This window comes from Sebastes umbrosus, chromosome 1 (genome assembly GCF_015220745.1).
Source record: "Sebastes umbrosus isolate fSebUmb1 chromosome 1, fSebUmb1.pri, whole genome shotgun sequence".
Classification (NCBI taxonomy): Eukaryota; Metazoa; Chordata; class Actinopteri; order Perciformes; family Sebastidae; genus Sebastes; species Sebastes umbrosus.
In genome coordinates this window covers 12,292,013-12,307,491 of record NC_051269.1, presented here as the reverse complement: position 1 = coordinate 12,307,491, position 15,479 = coordinate 12,292,013, and the positions used below count along the sequence as shown (strand labels likewise).

Below are 15,479 nucleotides of genomic sequence, written 5' to 3'. Positions count from 1 at the left end.
CACACTGATCAGGTCAGTCACCTTCCTCCCTGTTCACAGTTTGCTGCTGTGCTGTGCTGTGCAGTGCTGTGCAGTGCTGTGCTGTGCAGTGCTGTGCTGTGCTGTGCAGTGCTGTGCTGTGCTGTGCTGTGCAGTGCTGTGCTGTGCTGTGTTGTGGCTGCTGGTTGGATGTTAACACACTGCAAAACCACCTTAAAAAAGCAAGTTAATCCATCAACACTGAGTTTGCATTAAAGGAGTACAAGATATTACACAATCTGTCACTGATATCAAATCATTCAGATTGTTTTCTGTTGTTGAATATAGATATTCAAACAGGAAACCTCTTGAGTTTATTTATATAGCACATGTCATACACAAAGGCAATTGCTTTACATCTACAAAGCCATCCTTATCTAAAATGTCCTCTTGTTTAAGGAGCACTAACTGTGCCGGATGTAATATCTTGTGATGGTGGACCCTATATTTTGCAGTGTGACAGACTACCAGAGGCAAATAGATGGGTTGGTGGGGTGGTGGTTTTGGGGGTGGGGTCACAGGACTGACAACTGGCACCACAGTCAGGTGTTGGTCCATTGTGTGTCTGGCGGCCACAGTGTGAGTTTTGAATTTGTCATGCAAACACCAGGCAGATATGTTAACCATCAAAGTGGTCACAACTTCTCAGGTGAGTACAACAGACTGTTTGTGTCTCACTCCCTCTTATTATATAAGCATATCCATATATTTATGGTTAATGCTGAGCAATTTTTCATTTACCTACCTCTCAACTTTTTTACATATTCTATATATTCTTCTATAATTTCTTTATTCTCTGGGTCATGTGAGGGATTTTTTTGCACAACACTCACAGGCAGTTCTGTGTTTTTGTAATTGACTGGAAAGTCCTTGGTCGTGACTCAGCAATAATGTAGACACATGCTCAGGGGCCAACACTGATTTCTCTCTGAGGTTTTGCCGTGTGGCTCCGCGGTAGCTGACGTGAACTGGCCTAATGTTGTTTTTATCATGATGTGATAATGGCACACAGAAAGAGAACTTTATCGGTTTGACTGTCAGTGCCAACAGTGAGTGTAGTTGTTCACCACATCTGTGGAAGTCTTCCTTCATCATTTTGTATGATCTTCATGTCAATAATCTGACAACACAGTGAGCAAAATTTACAGATTAGATTTAGATAGAGTGAGGTTCAGGTTGGGGTTTACAGTATTTTGCTATTGAAAACTAATGTTTTTTTTGGGTTTTTTTACATATTTAATGCAATTTAAGCAAACATTTTCTCTTGATATTCATAGGTCTAACAGGAAAATTCAGACAAGTTTAATCATCCTGTTTTTTTGCCTGTTTGGTCTACTTACTTAAAAGAATACTTCATTCACAAAATGACCATTTATATATCAATTAATCCCCCCGTGTTACCTTGAATTCTTGAAGAAAACTTTTTTTTTCTTGCATACTTTCAAGGAGAAAAGTCTTGATGAAAAATACAGCAAGACTATATCAAACTCTCACACAAACGGTGCAGTATAATCCAAGTCTTATTTATCTAGTCGTATGCCCACTATTTCCCAAACATATTCACCTTCGCTAAAACATTACTATTTAAAACACTTACGCATAAATAGTCTCATGCTTGCCTATTCATGCCACTCGTCCACAAGTTGTATGAGAGTTTGTAAACTGATGTTTTGATTTAGTTTTGCTGTTGTTAAATGCGGCCCCCATTTACTTCAATTCTTCAAGAATTTTCTCAGTTTTTGATTCTTCGTTCATCGTGGAGGCATGCCAGAAAAACAAAGTTTTCTTTTCTAATTTATATACAAATAGTCATTTTGTGGGTAAAGTATTCCTTTAACATTACTGAAGACCATTGAAAGTCTGCCTTCTAGGCAGCCATTCGTTTACAATAGTCTCACTATACTATTAAAAAAATATCTTGCAGAGATTATAAATTTGCTTGAGATATATATTCTTCATCATTATGTCCGCTATTATTTTAGTAACATTTTATGTTATTGTGGTGATGCAGCTGAAAGTGTAGACGGCACTACATTATCACACAATAATAAATCTATTGGCAAAGTTTACTGTGATATATTACCTGTTTAGCAAGTTTAAGCAAGTTCATTTTAACAGTGTATTGACAGCAATGAAAAACAATCGCTGCCTGAAAGGAAGTCAATCTATTGCTGCACCTTTAGAAAATAGCTGCCAGAGTACATGTTGTTGGTAATACAGTAGCTAAAACATGCCAAACCATCTGTGTGGTCTTTAATACTCAGTGATAATAAAGTTTGTGGAAATCAACAGCTCTGTAAAAAATAGGAACATGTATTATAAAAGAAAACATAAAACATAGACAAAACGTCAGCTAAACAATAGGCAAGTAGTTGTCCAGAAGTAAGATGCCCTCTTTCCTTAAAAGCCAGCCAGATGGTTGAAAGTAAATGACAGAAAAAGAGAGAAAGTCATACTTCCTGAAAAACTGAATACTTAAAGAGTTACAGTTTTTTTTTTTTACAAATAATCAAATAATGATTAAGTAACAAGGACATTACCCATCAAACTATTCATCATCACATGCTATAAACTATTAGGGCTATATCAGAATGTTAAAATGCGTTTTAAGTTTATTAAAGGTTAAAATGTCATCACTGATGTGACTTGGCTATTTTAAAGTAGGAGAACATATGATACATTTGTGGTTGAGAAATAGTCTCTATTTTAGAGAAGTTATAAAAGGTCATTTCTCTGATTAACAATGCTGATCCGGATTAATTTCATCATATACTTTTCTCATTTTAACACAATCATTTGCATAACTTTCATGTTAATAAGGAAATTATGTGGCGTAATAGTTTTGTCTTATCTGTCTTTGTGTTTCAAGCATGAGTTTTGGATCCTCTATGTACCGAATGTAGAAAGTTGTGTCCAACCTGTGCGTGAGTTGCTTTAGATCTGACTACCCGACTGATTGTATTGATACAGCGCCAGTCAGTAAAATTATTGCTTATCAAGTTATATAATTCCTAAAGAGAGGTGTGTGTCTGTGTGTGTGTATATGTGTGTGTGAATGACTGAGACAGATATGGACTTTGCTCTGTTGTCGTAAATGAAAGGAGTGTCTCGAGATACCACGCTATGTTTATGTTGTCCCTCACACGGCATGAAAGTTACATTTACCTCTCTGCAGACAACAGACTTTGTTTGAGTTGGTGTAAAGACCAAATTCCGGCTTGTAAAGACGCCTACACTCTAAGATTCGTCTTGGTTTTTGAAAATCTGTGTTCATTTAAAATACCTGAGGCTGAATCTTCTAGTTGTTTGCAGTGGCTTTAAAAGGTTATATATTAAAAAACCTCTGTGAGAGCTAAACATAATCCCTGTATGAAAGGAAGGAAGATGTTCAATTGCACATTTGTATCTGTATAAATAAACAGATAAAAAGAGAGCGACACGCTACGGTTCAGCCCACAGACAGTTAACCACTTTTTCCTCCACACCGCCGACATCCTGGTTTGTTTACTATAACTCAGCTTTTTTTATTGTTATTGTGAATGTTTTCAAAAAGCAAATCTTTGATTACATTTTATCAGATGGCATTGAAACCATGGTGAATGAGATTAGCCTTAAGGTTATCAATTAGTTGTTTTTTAATTAGGTGTAATTATTAACTTCAAGGCCAATCATTTCACCATTTACTGTTTACTTCCATTTACTGTCTTCTTAGCAACATTTCTTAGCTGCAGAATTGGAATTCTTTTGACATCAAACTATATTTGGCACACAAGCAGGTTGTTTGCTGATGTAAAATTCAGCTCTATTAGTAAATCTTTTATGTCTCCATCGTACTCTCTCAAACCATAATGTCGTGTCTTCTTTCTGGATCTATCTACTGATTTTATTGTAATTTATGATGATCGGGATTTAGATCAGTGGTATTTATTTAGCAGTTGAAAAGGTCTATAAACAGGAGATGGAGTTGAACAAAGTGACCTAATTCTGTCTTAACCATTTAGCAATACTTTTCTGGGTAAACATGTTTAAATTTGTTTGATTCAGAAGTTGAGTATACTGCATGTGTTTAGAGATTTTATTCCTTCTTTTTCCTTCTTTCTTCTTTCTGCCAGTAGAGATTTTTCTAAATAAATCAGTTGTAACTGTTACACCTGTTGACATTTTCTCTCTCTCTCAACACTTGCCTTCTGAGAAGTGACTCATGTTCAGGACAAAGTCATATATTTCTTTAATATTGTCTCACATCCACACTTATACTGTAGTTAGTGTTATTTTTCACATGCTTTCTCAAAACGATGCCGTTTGCCTGCTGAAGACTGGTTGGATGTTGTGTAGCAGTAATGTTAAGAAGCCAATTTTCCGTTGCTTTTTTTATTAGTAACGAAATTACAACAACAAAAGTAAAATTTCTGTTCTGTTGGCCTTTTCCTCAGCGAATAAAACGTGTGCAATCTGTTTAGTAACTACCCCCCCGACTAGTAGCATGCTTTGGATTGTGAACATTGAAAGTTATGTCTGTTCTCAGTCTATTAGGACTGAAACTAACAATTATTTTCGTTATTGACTCAGAAATGAACCTTAGGTGTACTGCAACTGCATCATGGTTAAGGATACAGAATGCAAGTTAGAGTGCAAGAGAGTAAAAAAAGTTATAAATAAGAGACGAGGACCTGATTAGACAAGACAGTATGGGTATACTGGAGGTAAAATAGCAGAAGGATCATTCTGGTCTATGACAACTGAGATATAATAATTGTTTTGGCTATCATATTGTAATATTTTACTCACCAAGATCACTCCTGAGATCTGGAAACATCATTAAAAGAAGTCAGGTGAGACAAGAAACGCTAGGAGTCGGACAATCATCTGGTAATCAGATGACATTGTAAACATGCATCACAATTTACAGACTGACTGCTGGTCCAATTGTGAACTATTGTACTCTCTGTAGTAGTGCATGCAAACCGTTTCCCTGCGCAGTACTTGTCATTTCATTTTACAACTACTTTTGGTTTTACCTTGTTTTTAAAATTATTTTTGGGGCATTGTATGCCTTTATTTGAAAGTGATAGTGGAGAGAAACAGGAAATGTGGGGAGCGAGAGTCGGGAAATGACATGCAGCAAATGGTCAGGCCAGCCGGGAATCAAACCGGGGACTCGCTGCTCAGAGCAGCGGCTGTCGGGTCGTCCCATTGGCGTTACCTTTAAATAAAGTGGTTCACATAATCTAGCTAAACTGTTGGCTTTTTTACAGCCTGTGTGATGGTCTGACCGGTCGTGTTAGTTGTCCTGTCAGACTTTGCTGTAACAATGTCACTGTGCTGCAGATTTTTGCAATTACTTTAGCAAGTACAATTATATCATAACAAAAATAAATTATGGCCACACTTAGGTCCCCAGTAGTCCTCTCAAACATATTCTCAAATAATTGAATTGCATATAAAACAACTGACACACAGTGAAACTGGAGGTTTTGAGGCATTTGGTAATCCACCCGTGCGCACACAGACCCACGTCAACCGACGTCAACACACAAATATACACTCATACACTAAAAAGAAGAGTATATTCTTGCCAATGCACTTTCACATAGATATTAGTCAACAGACAGTAGGGATATCTGGCAACCTTTGTCCTAATTTCCTTTTAAGAAAGATGTGGGAGCAAACAGCAGCTCCTCTGGTCAAACCCTCAGTCTCTAGTGGGAACTTAGGGACTGACTCAGACTCTCTGTGCACAAGGCTCTACGTGGGTTCACTGGATGTGGCTACTGCTTGAGACATCACTAGTTCTCTAGTCTTGCTAGGGATGATGTATGCAATCTGCCCCCTCAATTTAAAATTGGCTAATAATGTTTAAATGCCAAAGGATCATGGAAATGAAACAGGAACTAAGACTGTTAATAACTTTCACCTCTCGCTGGAAACATTTAATTTGTCTTTGTCATTTACTATATATTTCAGCTTACACCTCAGCAGACAAAGACACTTTTTAATCCGTTCCTTACTCTTTTGCCAATGTCTTGAAAAGGCAAAAATAAAAAGACACCACCCTCGAAACTCTTTAAATGTCGAGTATCCCTCTCCCTACAGCAAACCTTCCTTGAACCTTTCTGTTTGACAGACAATTCTAAATCAGTTTCTTTTGTGCGCACATATCGTACAGTACATTCACGTCATGTGTTGTTTTGTTATTGTCCAGCAGAAACAGCAGCTGCGGGCAGCACACTCCCGTCTTTTCCTCTCCACTTCGAGGAACACCATATGACCCTTCCCCACATTGCACGTCTCCCTCTTCCTACCGTGTTGCCCTCCTCTCACTCCCTGTCTGTGTCAAAACACAAGTTTGGCTATAAATCTTCACCGCTGCGATTTCTCACACGACTCCGGCCACTGAAATCGCACTTTTTTTTTGCCATATCTGCCTTTCTCTTTCATCCTCCTTTTCTTCCTGACCATAATACTCGTTTTCAATGCAACACCTCTCAGGCTCAGAAATGTGTCAATGTGTGTGAGACAGAAATAGATAGATTTTGACTTCTTGACTTGTCATAAATGGAAGGAGTGCCCCGAGCTATGCTTTGTTTATTCTGTGCTCATGTGTCGTACACATTTGTCTTTCAGCTTGACAGCATGGCACATACATGTATTTGTGTGGTGTATGTATGTGAGGCCTTGACAGTGAGCACCACTCCTTCCCCTTATCCACTGAGGAAGCTCTTGAGGCTCAAGAGACTCATCAACCATTAACACATAACTATTTAAAGGAATCGGGGGAAAGTTCATGTCCTCAGATTATTGATAAAACTGCAGATTCCCAGAGAGCAACATATGGAGCAGACACATATATATATATATATATAAATATATACATATACTGTATATATGCTTACATGCCCTTGTATGTGCAGATATATGCAGCATAATGTGTGTTTGTCCTTAATTGTTTGTTTGCGTGAAAGGGTTCAATATGTTTCTTTACAATCCCCCAGAGTGCTGTTCATTGGAGTTCAGTCACCCTGTCGTCTGATAATACAAGCCTCACCTCACGTCCCCCCCCCCTCACATTATGTTTCTGACAGCAATGTAGAACATATCCTGAACATGAGCGTATGTGTGTAGATCTGGCAAGCCCAGTCTTCCCATCACAATGGGTAATTAAATTACGTGACAAAGATCAAAAGCTGGGCCGACAGATTGAAGAGTTAGATTAACGTTTTTTTTGTTTAAAAACTGTTGTAGTTATGTGTGTTATAGCTAAAACATTTGGAGTTTTTAAGGACAGGGACATGCGTTATGATTGTATAGCTGATTATAAACGTGATTTGGGCGTGACGACTGAACAGGCCAAGTCCATCTGTTCAAATCTGGGTCAGTTGGTGTTGACAGTCGGAGAGATCAAAACGTGTGTGGTGATTAATGAGTAAATGATTATAAATATTTGATTCCTGATTTATGATCCACTTCATGTTGATTATCATTTTGGGGTGATATGCTTATTTGCTTTCTTGGCAAGAGTTAGATGAGAAGAACAGAACCCCTCTGATGCGTGAGCACTAACTCTTGAGCTGGAGCTCTAATTTCCCATGAAAGCATAACATCCTTTTTACGTATCTGTTTTTATTTGAAATAAACAAATGAGATTCCGCATGTTATTTGATGAGCTTTAGATGTACTGGCCAGGCTAGCTGTTTTGCCCACTTTTTATTCTAAGCTAAGCTAATCGCCTCTTGGCTGTAGCTCCATAGTTAATGCGCAGACACAAGAGGGGCATTGATTCTCTCATCTAAGTCTCAGCAAAAAAGTGAAAAAGCACATTTCCTTAAATGTTGAACTATTCCTTTAAGTTCACATAGCCTACTTATTTCCCAAAGTGTTGTCTCTATTTTCTCGTTCAGTAGTATATGTTTCTTTCTGTCAAGACTTAAAAAACTGTGCACATTAGTGAAAAGAGTCGTCATGTGTGTTTAGGTCTGTCCCCAACTCTACCCAGTGTTCAGTGCTCTAGTTTCACCTTTCCACTAGCTAACCAAAAAAAAAAACACACACATGATGCAGCCGCTCGGCGACAACGACTAGATGGCTCAACAATGAGGATTGCCTGATTGCCCGGTGCAAGTAAAAAGCCACATCAGGCTAGTAAATCTAGCAGCTCACATGCATGATTTTTCCAGAGCTGCTGATGGAAGTATAGCCACAGTAAGTAGTGAGCCGTCTCGCTTCCTTCTCATCTCTGTTGAGAGTTGCACAATACCGATCAGGCACTCACCAGAAAATGCCAAAGGATAATGACAAAGTTTCTGAGCTGAAGCGCAAGTTAGCTTTTCAATCATCCTGGAAACAGGAGTTTAATTGGCTGGCATTAGAGGATGTGGGCAAAACAACAAACTTGGTATTGCGCAGTTTGAGGGCAAGTTTCCGAAAAAACATCACTGGAGTGCCATAACAAGAGCCGATAGCATCTCGCTTGCACGGCAGCTAAATGTTATTTTATAATCGTTAATAAATAAATAAAACTATTTCTATAGGGCAAGTACAAATGAACTGAGGGCAAGTAGATTTCTGACCGGGCAAGTGAAAAAAACAGTAACGTTGAACACTGTTGTTAGCAGCAAGCAGGCAACAACCACGGTGCCTGCTCCCACTTCTGAATCTTTCAGTGTGAACACACTGAACGAGTTTAGCTCGGTTGGTGAAGCTCATCAGAGGGGAAGTCTTGGTGGCGTTCGTCTGTGTTTACAACTGAGAGTACAAATGCTTTTTTGATCACTTTGACTTACTGAAAACTGGCTCTTGGCACTTGGCACAGGGTGTTGTGTAAACTTGTGTTGGATATTGGAGTCTACTAATATTATGGTTACATTGATAATGGATTCTCTTTGGTACATGATTTAAAAATTAATAATGCAAAACTCGATACAGAAACACAAGTCTCTTGTTAGATGGAAAAACAATGATATGATGTGATCTGATGAGTCATTTTGAACAGTTTGTTCCCACACCTGAGTGTTTTCTATGGAGTTTCAACTAGTACCTGAGGTTGATGTTTCAACCTACAGTACTGCATCTATTTAAAACTTTCAAACAAGGTGGTAGATCTGTCGCGTTGTGGGCAGCCACTTTGTGTGAGCCTTCAGGTTACCATTTGAATGACCTTGAAATGGTCCCAAAGCAATTTTGTGAGAAGAGTTACATCTACAGATACAAATGCTGTTCCTAAATCTTTACAACGGTGATCAAATTTAGTTTCATGATCATCAGGATAACGTAACAGATACCTTGCAGTCACCTCATCTAACCAGTCAGTTCATCTAAACATCATCATACAAATTTTGTGTCGTAATCTTTCAAAGAAATGATGACTTTCCCTCTTGGAAAACGTGCAGTTCAACATTCTTTCTATTGTCTCTGTATTGCTGGGAGGATTATTGTCCCAGTGCACACTTGTGTTATGAGAGTAGTGAAAGCTACTGTCAAGCTAATGTGAGACTACTTGACTCTACCTGTCTAACCTCGACCCTTCTGGGTAAAATAACACAATGGTGAGTGAATGATTGATGGTGGCAGACAAGTCTCTGAGTTGTTCAGTCGGTCCGTATCTTATTATTATTTTTAGTTATTGGTATTTTTTGTTTTTTTTCAGGATCACCGTTTGTTACATAAGTTTTGCTTTGTAATTTTCTGTACATCCCCGTATAGTCACGTAACGTGTGTACAAATGGATATAAAGGCAGACATTTCCCATTGTCACAACCAATAAGAAGGAACCACTTCTCTCTTGTTTGGTCTGGGAACGTGTGTGAGCATCACTGCGTCTTGTATTTAGTATCATTTGAACACATTTACAGTAAGAGACAAATTGCTTTACTGGATCCTGTGTGGTCTTTGTTTTTTTATTCATTTATATTTTGAAAGGACAATGCACATTGATCAACATCATTGTTAACAAGTCAGTGTTGTCCCCCAGCCAGATGTTCAGTTAGCCCTTGAAAATAAGAAAGACACAAGACACAAAAGCAGGTACATTTTTTTATTTTCTTTTAAACTTTCCATCATTATTATCATAGTGCTGTATTCACAGATTGTATTTAAATGAAATTAAGAACAACTTGAGGTTTCTGCTATACTGCTGAAAACAGTTCACCCATTTTCATTTAATTTAATTACATTTTATTTAAAGCCTCAGAGAACCCTCTCTTTCAATGGTGCCAAGGCACACATACAATAAATGGAGGCACAGCTAAAATCAAAGAGAAATAAAGAAAAATACATGGCTATATCAATTAAGGCAACATCAAGATTAAATAAAAAATTAAATTAAAAGCAACGACAGTTACGATCAATAGATTGAATCGACCCTCAGATAGAATCTGAATAATAAAGGACGCGGGGGGCGTCTGTCTGACTCCAGTTTATGCGATATCACATGTTCTGGTTAGAATCTGATGAACTTTTTTAAAAGAAATCAGAGAACTTGCAGCGTTGCATTGTGTTGGTATTGCATGAGGAGGCAGAAGTGAGTGCGTCACCGCTGTCACATCTACAGTGAGTGACTGAGCGGAGGGAGAGAGAAGTGCAACCAGAGAGGCATGATGAGGTCGCCTGTCAGAGTGAAGCAACAGGAAATCATCTGCATCTGATGTCTACCACTCTACACACACACACACACACACGCACACACACACACACACACACACAATACACACACACTGAAGCACTTACACAGGAGAGCACACAGCAAATGGGCATACATACACAAAGTATATTTTGTATGATTATGCTGAGACATGCACACATAAAAACATGAGGAATGAAAGACACACACACACAGACACACACACACAGACCACATGATAGTTAGCTGTCTGAACTTCTGCTGAGCCCAGACTCTGTCAGAGAGAGAACATGTGTGTGTGTGTGTGTGTGTGTGTGTGTAGTTCCCTTTCTACCGGTCATCACTTCCTGAGGAAAAGCATGACCACACACACAAACACACACACATACACACACACACACACACACACACACACACACACACACACCAGTCTCTTCTCCCGTTACTGTCACTCGGTTGCTGGTCAATGCATTCCACTCAACACAGGGAGAAACAGGGTGAGTGGACGATCCGGTAGTGTGTGTATGTGTGTGTGTGTGTGTGTGTGGGTCATTGTCAATCAGTTCATGATGTTGAATCAATGTATGAGCTGTGGATAGCTACAATGGATGCAAAGACCAGTCTACCGCTACATCTGATAAAGGCTTTAGGCTCTCAGATAGCTTCAATGGATACATCTGTGCTTTTAAGCGTGGTGTGTGGTGAGTGGATTTACACTCCAAGACTTTTAGTCTTTTAGGAGCATCAGTGCCTATCACTGAGATACTGTAAGTCAGCCAGTTTTTATACGGAGAATGCCTTCTGTAAGACGGTCCTTCGCCTCGTAAGGTTGCTTGGGTTTGTGTGCAAGATTTTGGTGATATTTGATAGCACCAGTGAGCTCAAAAACCTGCAATTCATAGATTTTGTTTTCCCTTTTTACCCCAAAAGAGCCAAACAAGCAAAACAAATAACTGTAACTAGGTCGTGTGAGGCGGCTCCATATTCTCCAAAGACTTGTTCTTGAGGGTTTTTCTGTAATTGCACGAACCAGCTGCTAAAGAGGTTTAAAGGTACAGTATGTAGGATTTGGCAGCATCTAGTGGTGTGGTTGCAGATTGCAACCAACCAATTGAGTACCCCTCCGCTCACTCCTCCCTTTTCAAGACTACGGTAACGTGAGTCGCTGAGTGCAAAACCGTGGTAACGCCGTTCGCCTCAGAGGCCATCCTTACCATAATAACACTACTATAGGAGCAACGGAAGTCAGACGACAGACTGGCGGTACCACGGCTTTGCACTCTGCAGCTCACGTTTCTGCAGTTTCACAAGCGTGTTGGAGAACCTCGGTGGCCTTCAGGTAACGCAAGTCTCTCTCTAGAGCCAGTGTTATGTTTGTCCGTTCTGGGCTACTGTAGAAACATGGCGGACTCCGTGAAGAGGACCCGCTCCCTATGTAGGGAGGACTCATTCTAAACTAACGAAAACTCAAGGATTCTTAGTTTCAGGTGATTATACACTAATGAAAACATAGTTGTGAATACTTTATTCCATTTGTGCGAATAGATCCCCTGAAATGTTACACGCTGTCCCTTTACGTAAGAATTATACATTAAGTATTTGTAATATTTTAAGGTTAAAGAATATCCTCAACTGTATAATAATTCAAACGTGTTTGTGCATGTTTGTCAAATATGTGCATGGTTGGGCTTTTTAAAATGCAGAGAAGTACATTTTTTTAGATTTGTGTCCATTTGTAAGAAGTGTTGCCTCCTCCTCAATCTGACCTCCGTTTGACTTGATGTTTATCAGTTCTCCACTTTCTTAGTTTTGGAAGTTGAAACACAAAAAATTGACAAAAAATCATATAGATATCAGAGAGTGGGTGCTGTTTTACTCAGAGCTGTGCCAAGCAGACAGAGATTATGGTTTATAACCTCCCACTGCGCCAAGCTTTGAAGTTTCATGAGTAAATTCAGCACCAACCACGCAAGTGGGTTTTCAGAGACTCTCGTTTTGGTCGGGAGGGCAGTACCAGACCTTTGGCTGACACCTTGTGTGCACTTGGTTTTCCATTACTCTCCTGTTTGATCGTCTAGGTGCAGAAGGGGAAGGCCCTTTCAGGTAACTCAGCCCGTAAGTGGCTTCACACCACCAGAGTGAAAAAAAGTGCCAATTTCCTGAAGAGTGAGGCAGTCAGCTGCTGACACAGAGCGTCTGCTGAATAACTAATTTGGTAAAAAATCAGCTACTTACAAATAAAGCACAGCATTATCACAACACGTGATCTTTCCACTGCATCCCACAGTTTCCTAATGCACGACAAACTAAAAAAAAATCAAGCACGCTCTGTCTTTTAAAAGAAATATTGAGGCAGAGGTGCAGTCGAGCTTATCTTTGTTTTAGTCACTGAACCACATGCTGTTTTACATGAAGAGGTCAGGAAGTCACGGAGCTCTGTGCACTAACTGTCACACACACACGTTCATATACACAGGACTACCTCGATAACACAAATGAATTACTTCACAGAAAAAAACACGCCTTCCTCTAAAGGGAAATACTATGCAACATGTAATTTTGTTATCATGGTGTTATAAAGACAACAGCAAGAACACGTGTCAAGTGTTAGACTGAGCTAAATTAAGCATATACATATTTATATTGACCTGCTTCCAGTTTACTTCACTTACTTTATGTATGAAAAACCAACAGAATTCAAACACCATCATAAACATATTTTCCTTTGTATCCAATTAACCTCTAACAAAATGCATTCAAATATCAAAACATGTTTCCAACAGCGGTTTTGATCGAGTGAGTGTCTGCTAGTTCCACCCTCAGAGAGGGAGCATAGTTTTTATTCAAACAGAAAAGATAAGAGTGTTAATGCATCTGAATGCAGCGTGGCAGGTTTTGCCTTTTGTCTTTCACTTTTCTAAATATACCAGACCGGCTTCTCTGTTGGCTTCTCTCGTGTCTTTAACTACTCCTCGCCTTGTGCATTTTCTTAGCTTGACTGTTAAATGAGTTACCGTGTAGGAGTGTAGGAGGCTTCTACACACTCGGAAGAAATTATGATGTTACTGGATATTTTCTGTCTGCAGCGGGGCTTATTCATTGTGAGCTTTGTGCATTCTCTTAGTCTTTTTGTTGAGTTTTTGTTGAGCTCTAAGTGTTTTCCTTCTTTGGACTGTTTGTATATGTATTCTGATTAAAAGCTCATTCATTAAATTCAATAAAACGGCACTTTCAAAGGTTCAAAAGGGACACTTTCTGTGCAGTAATCTGATCCCCAGCCTTTGCTTTCAGTCTGTTTTGGACCAAATCGTTACTGTTGTGAAGGAATATGAAAGTTAACAAATATTTCATTCGTTTTGCAATTTTGTCCCCGAAGGAAAGATTTCACATCTTTCCGTTTGGCCTCTTGGTTCACCCTTTTTACTACATCATTCCCTCTCCTGAAGTTTACATTATAGTATTATACATTTGTTTAATGATCCAGATGTTTTAGGTCAGTCCCAAATTTCATTAATTTCACTCCTGCCTCAATTAATGTCTTTGTCCAAACAAAAAATCCTTAACAGGTTGACGCTTTATGTGTTGCCACACACACACATACACACACACACACACATATACAGACACACACATCGCCAGTCCGCCTCGTCAGTACAGTAGCTTGCCAGACCTGCCTGCCAGTTTGCCGTTGGGCCTTTTGTCATTATGTCATGACTGAGGCAATAGCTGATAGAAAGTACTCCTACACGCTGTACTCTTTCTTGGAAGACAAGTTCTGGCATGTGGAAATCTGAGAACTGGTAGGAGACACCGGCATAAATGTCACGCACGTGCTGACACACACACACACACACACACACACACGCAAACACACCTTTGCAAACACAATACACACTGCACAAACCGTACTATCATCTGTCACCCTTTATAATGTCTGACGGGGTGTTTGCCCACACAGCGCTCACAGTTACAAACATGTTGAAATCAATGGATTTTCTATAGTGTTTCCGTGAACACTCTCATGAGAGGAGTTACAGTACAAACTTGTTTTTTACCTCCAATTACGACATGATTTAAGCACTTTGGTTTAACTGCCAGGCTGCAGCCGTCTTCCTTTTTTTATTTTCTAAGTTGTGTTCAAGAGCTTGCTGAGTACAGAGTATTCATTTCCTAACATAAGGGGGGTTTTCTTGAAACCTCTTGGGTGCAGTTTGATTTCTTGAAGTGGTCTGGGGACTCGCTCTCTGTCACCCCTTTCACTTTATCTCTCTTCATCTCTAGAGCTCTTTCTCCCACTATTCCTGTCTCCATATGATAACTTGATGCCAACGACGACACAAGTCGCTCCAATGCTGCATCTATTTCAGGTTTGGATCGGCTGGCAACTGGCCAAGAAATGGAAAAATATCCAGGTTTCTCTGGTTATTAATAGTCAGCATTTTCCCCTGCAGCAGCTTCCAACACAGTGGAAGCTGCTGCCTGCGGACATACACACACACACACACACACACACACACACGCACACACACACACACACACACACACACACACTTTCTTTCTCTTGTTCTGAAACAATGTCAGAGACGATGTGAATTTTAAGTGGGTCCCCCGCTGATTTTCTTTGCCACGGTCCAAACAAGTGGAAAGGAAACAATAAGTAGTTGAGAGAAGAGGATGTTTGCTGCACAGGGATGTTTTGCCAAGTAATTTGGAGCCATTTCAAGCCATTTCTATACCTGGTGCTGCTGTGCCATCCGAGTATTGCTATTTTAGTTTTGTACTGTTGCATAATTCATTGCGTTCTTTGTTACATTTTTTTTTTCTCCCAAATCAGGCACTCGAGGTT

General features: G+C 39.5%; 1 protein-coding gene across 1 annotated transcript in view; it reads left to right on the top strand.

Moving 5' to 3' along the window:
- Window positions 1-554: 554 nt before the first annotated feature.
- Window positions 555-15,479, top strand: part of pparg (peroxisome proliferator-activated receptor gamma) — a 37,290-nt gene continuing 22,365 nt past the window's right edge. Inside the window, exon 1 of the mRNA XM_037781971.1 lies at window positions 555-667. Coding sequence (XP_037637899.1) covers window positions 616-667 — 52 coding nt within the window. The 5' untranslated portion in view covers window positions 555-615. The remainder of the gene's footprint in view (window positions 668-15,479) is intronic.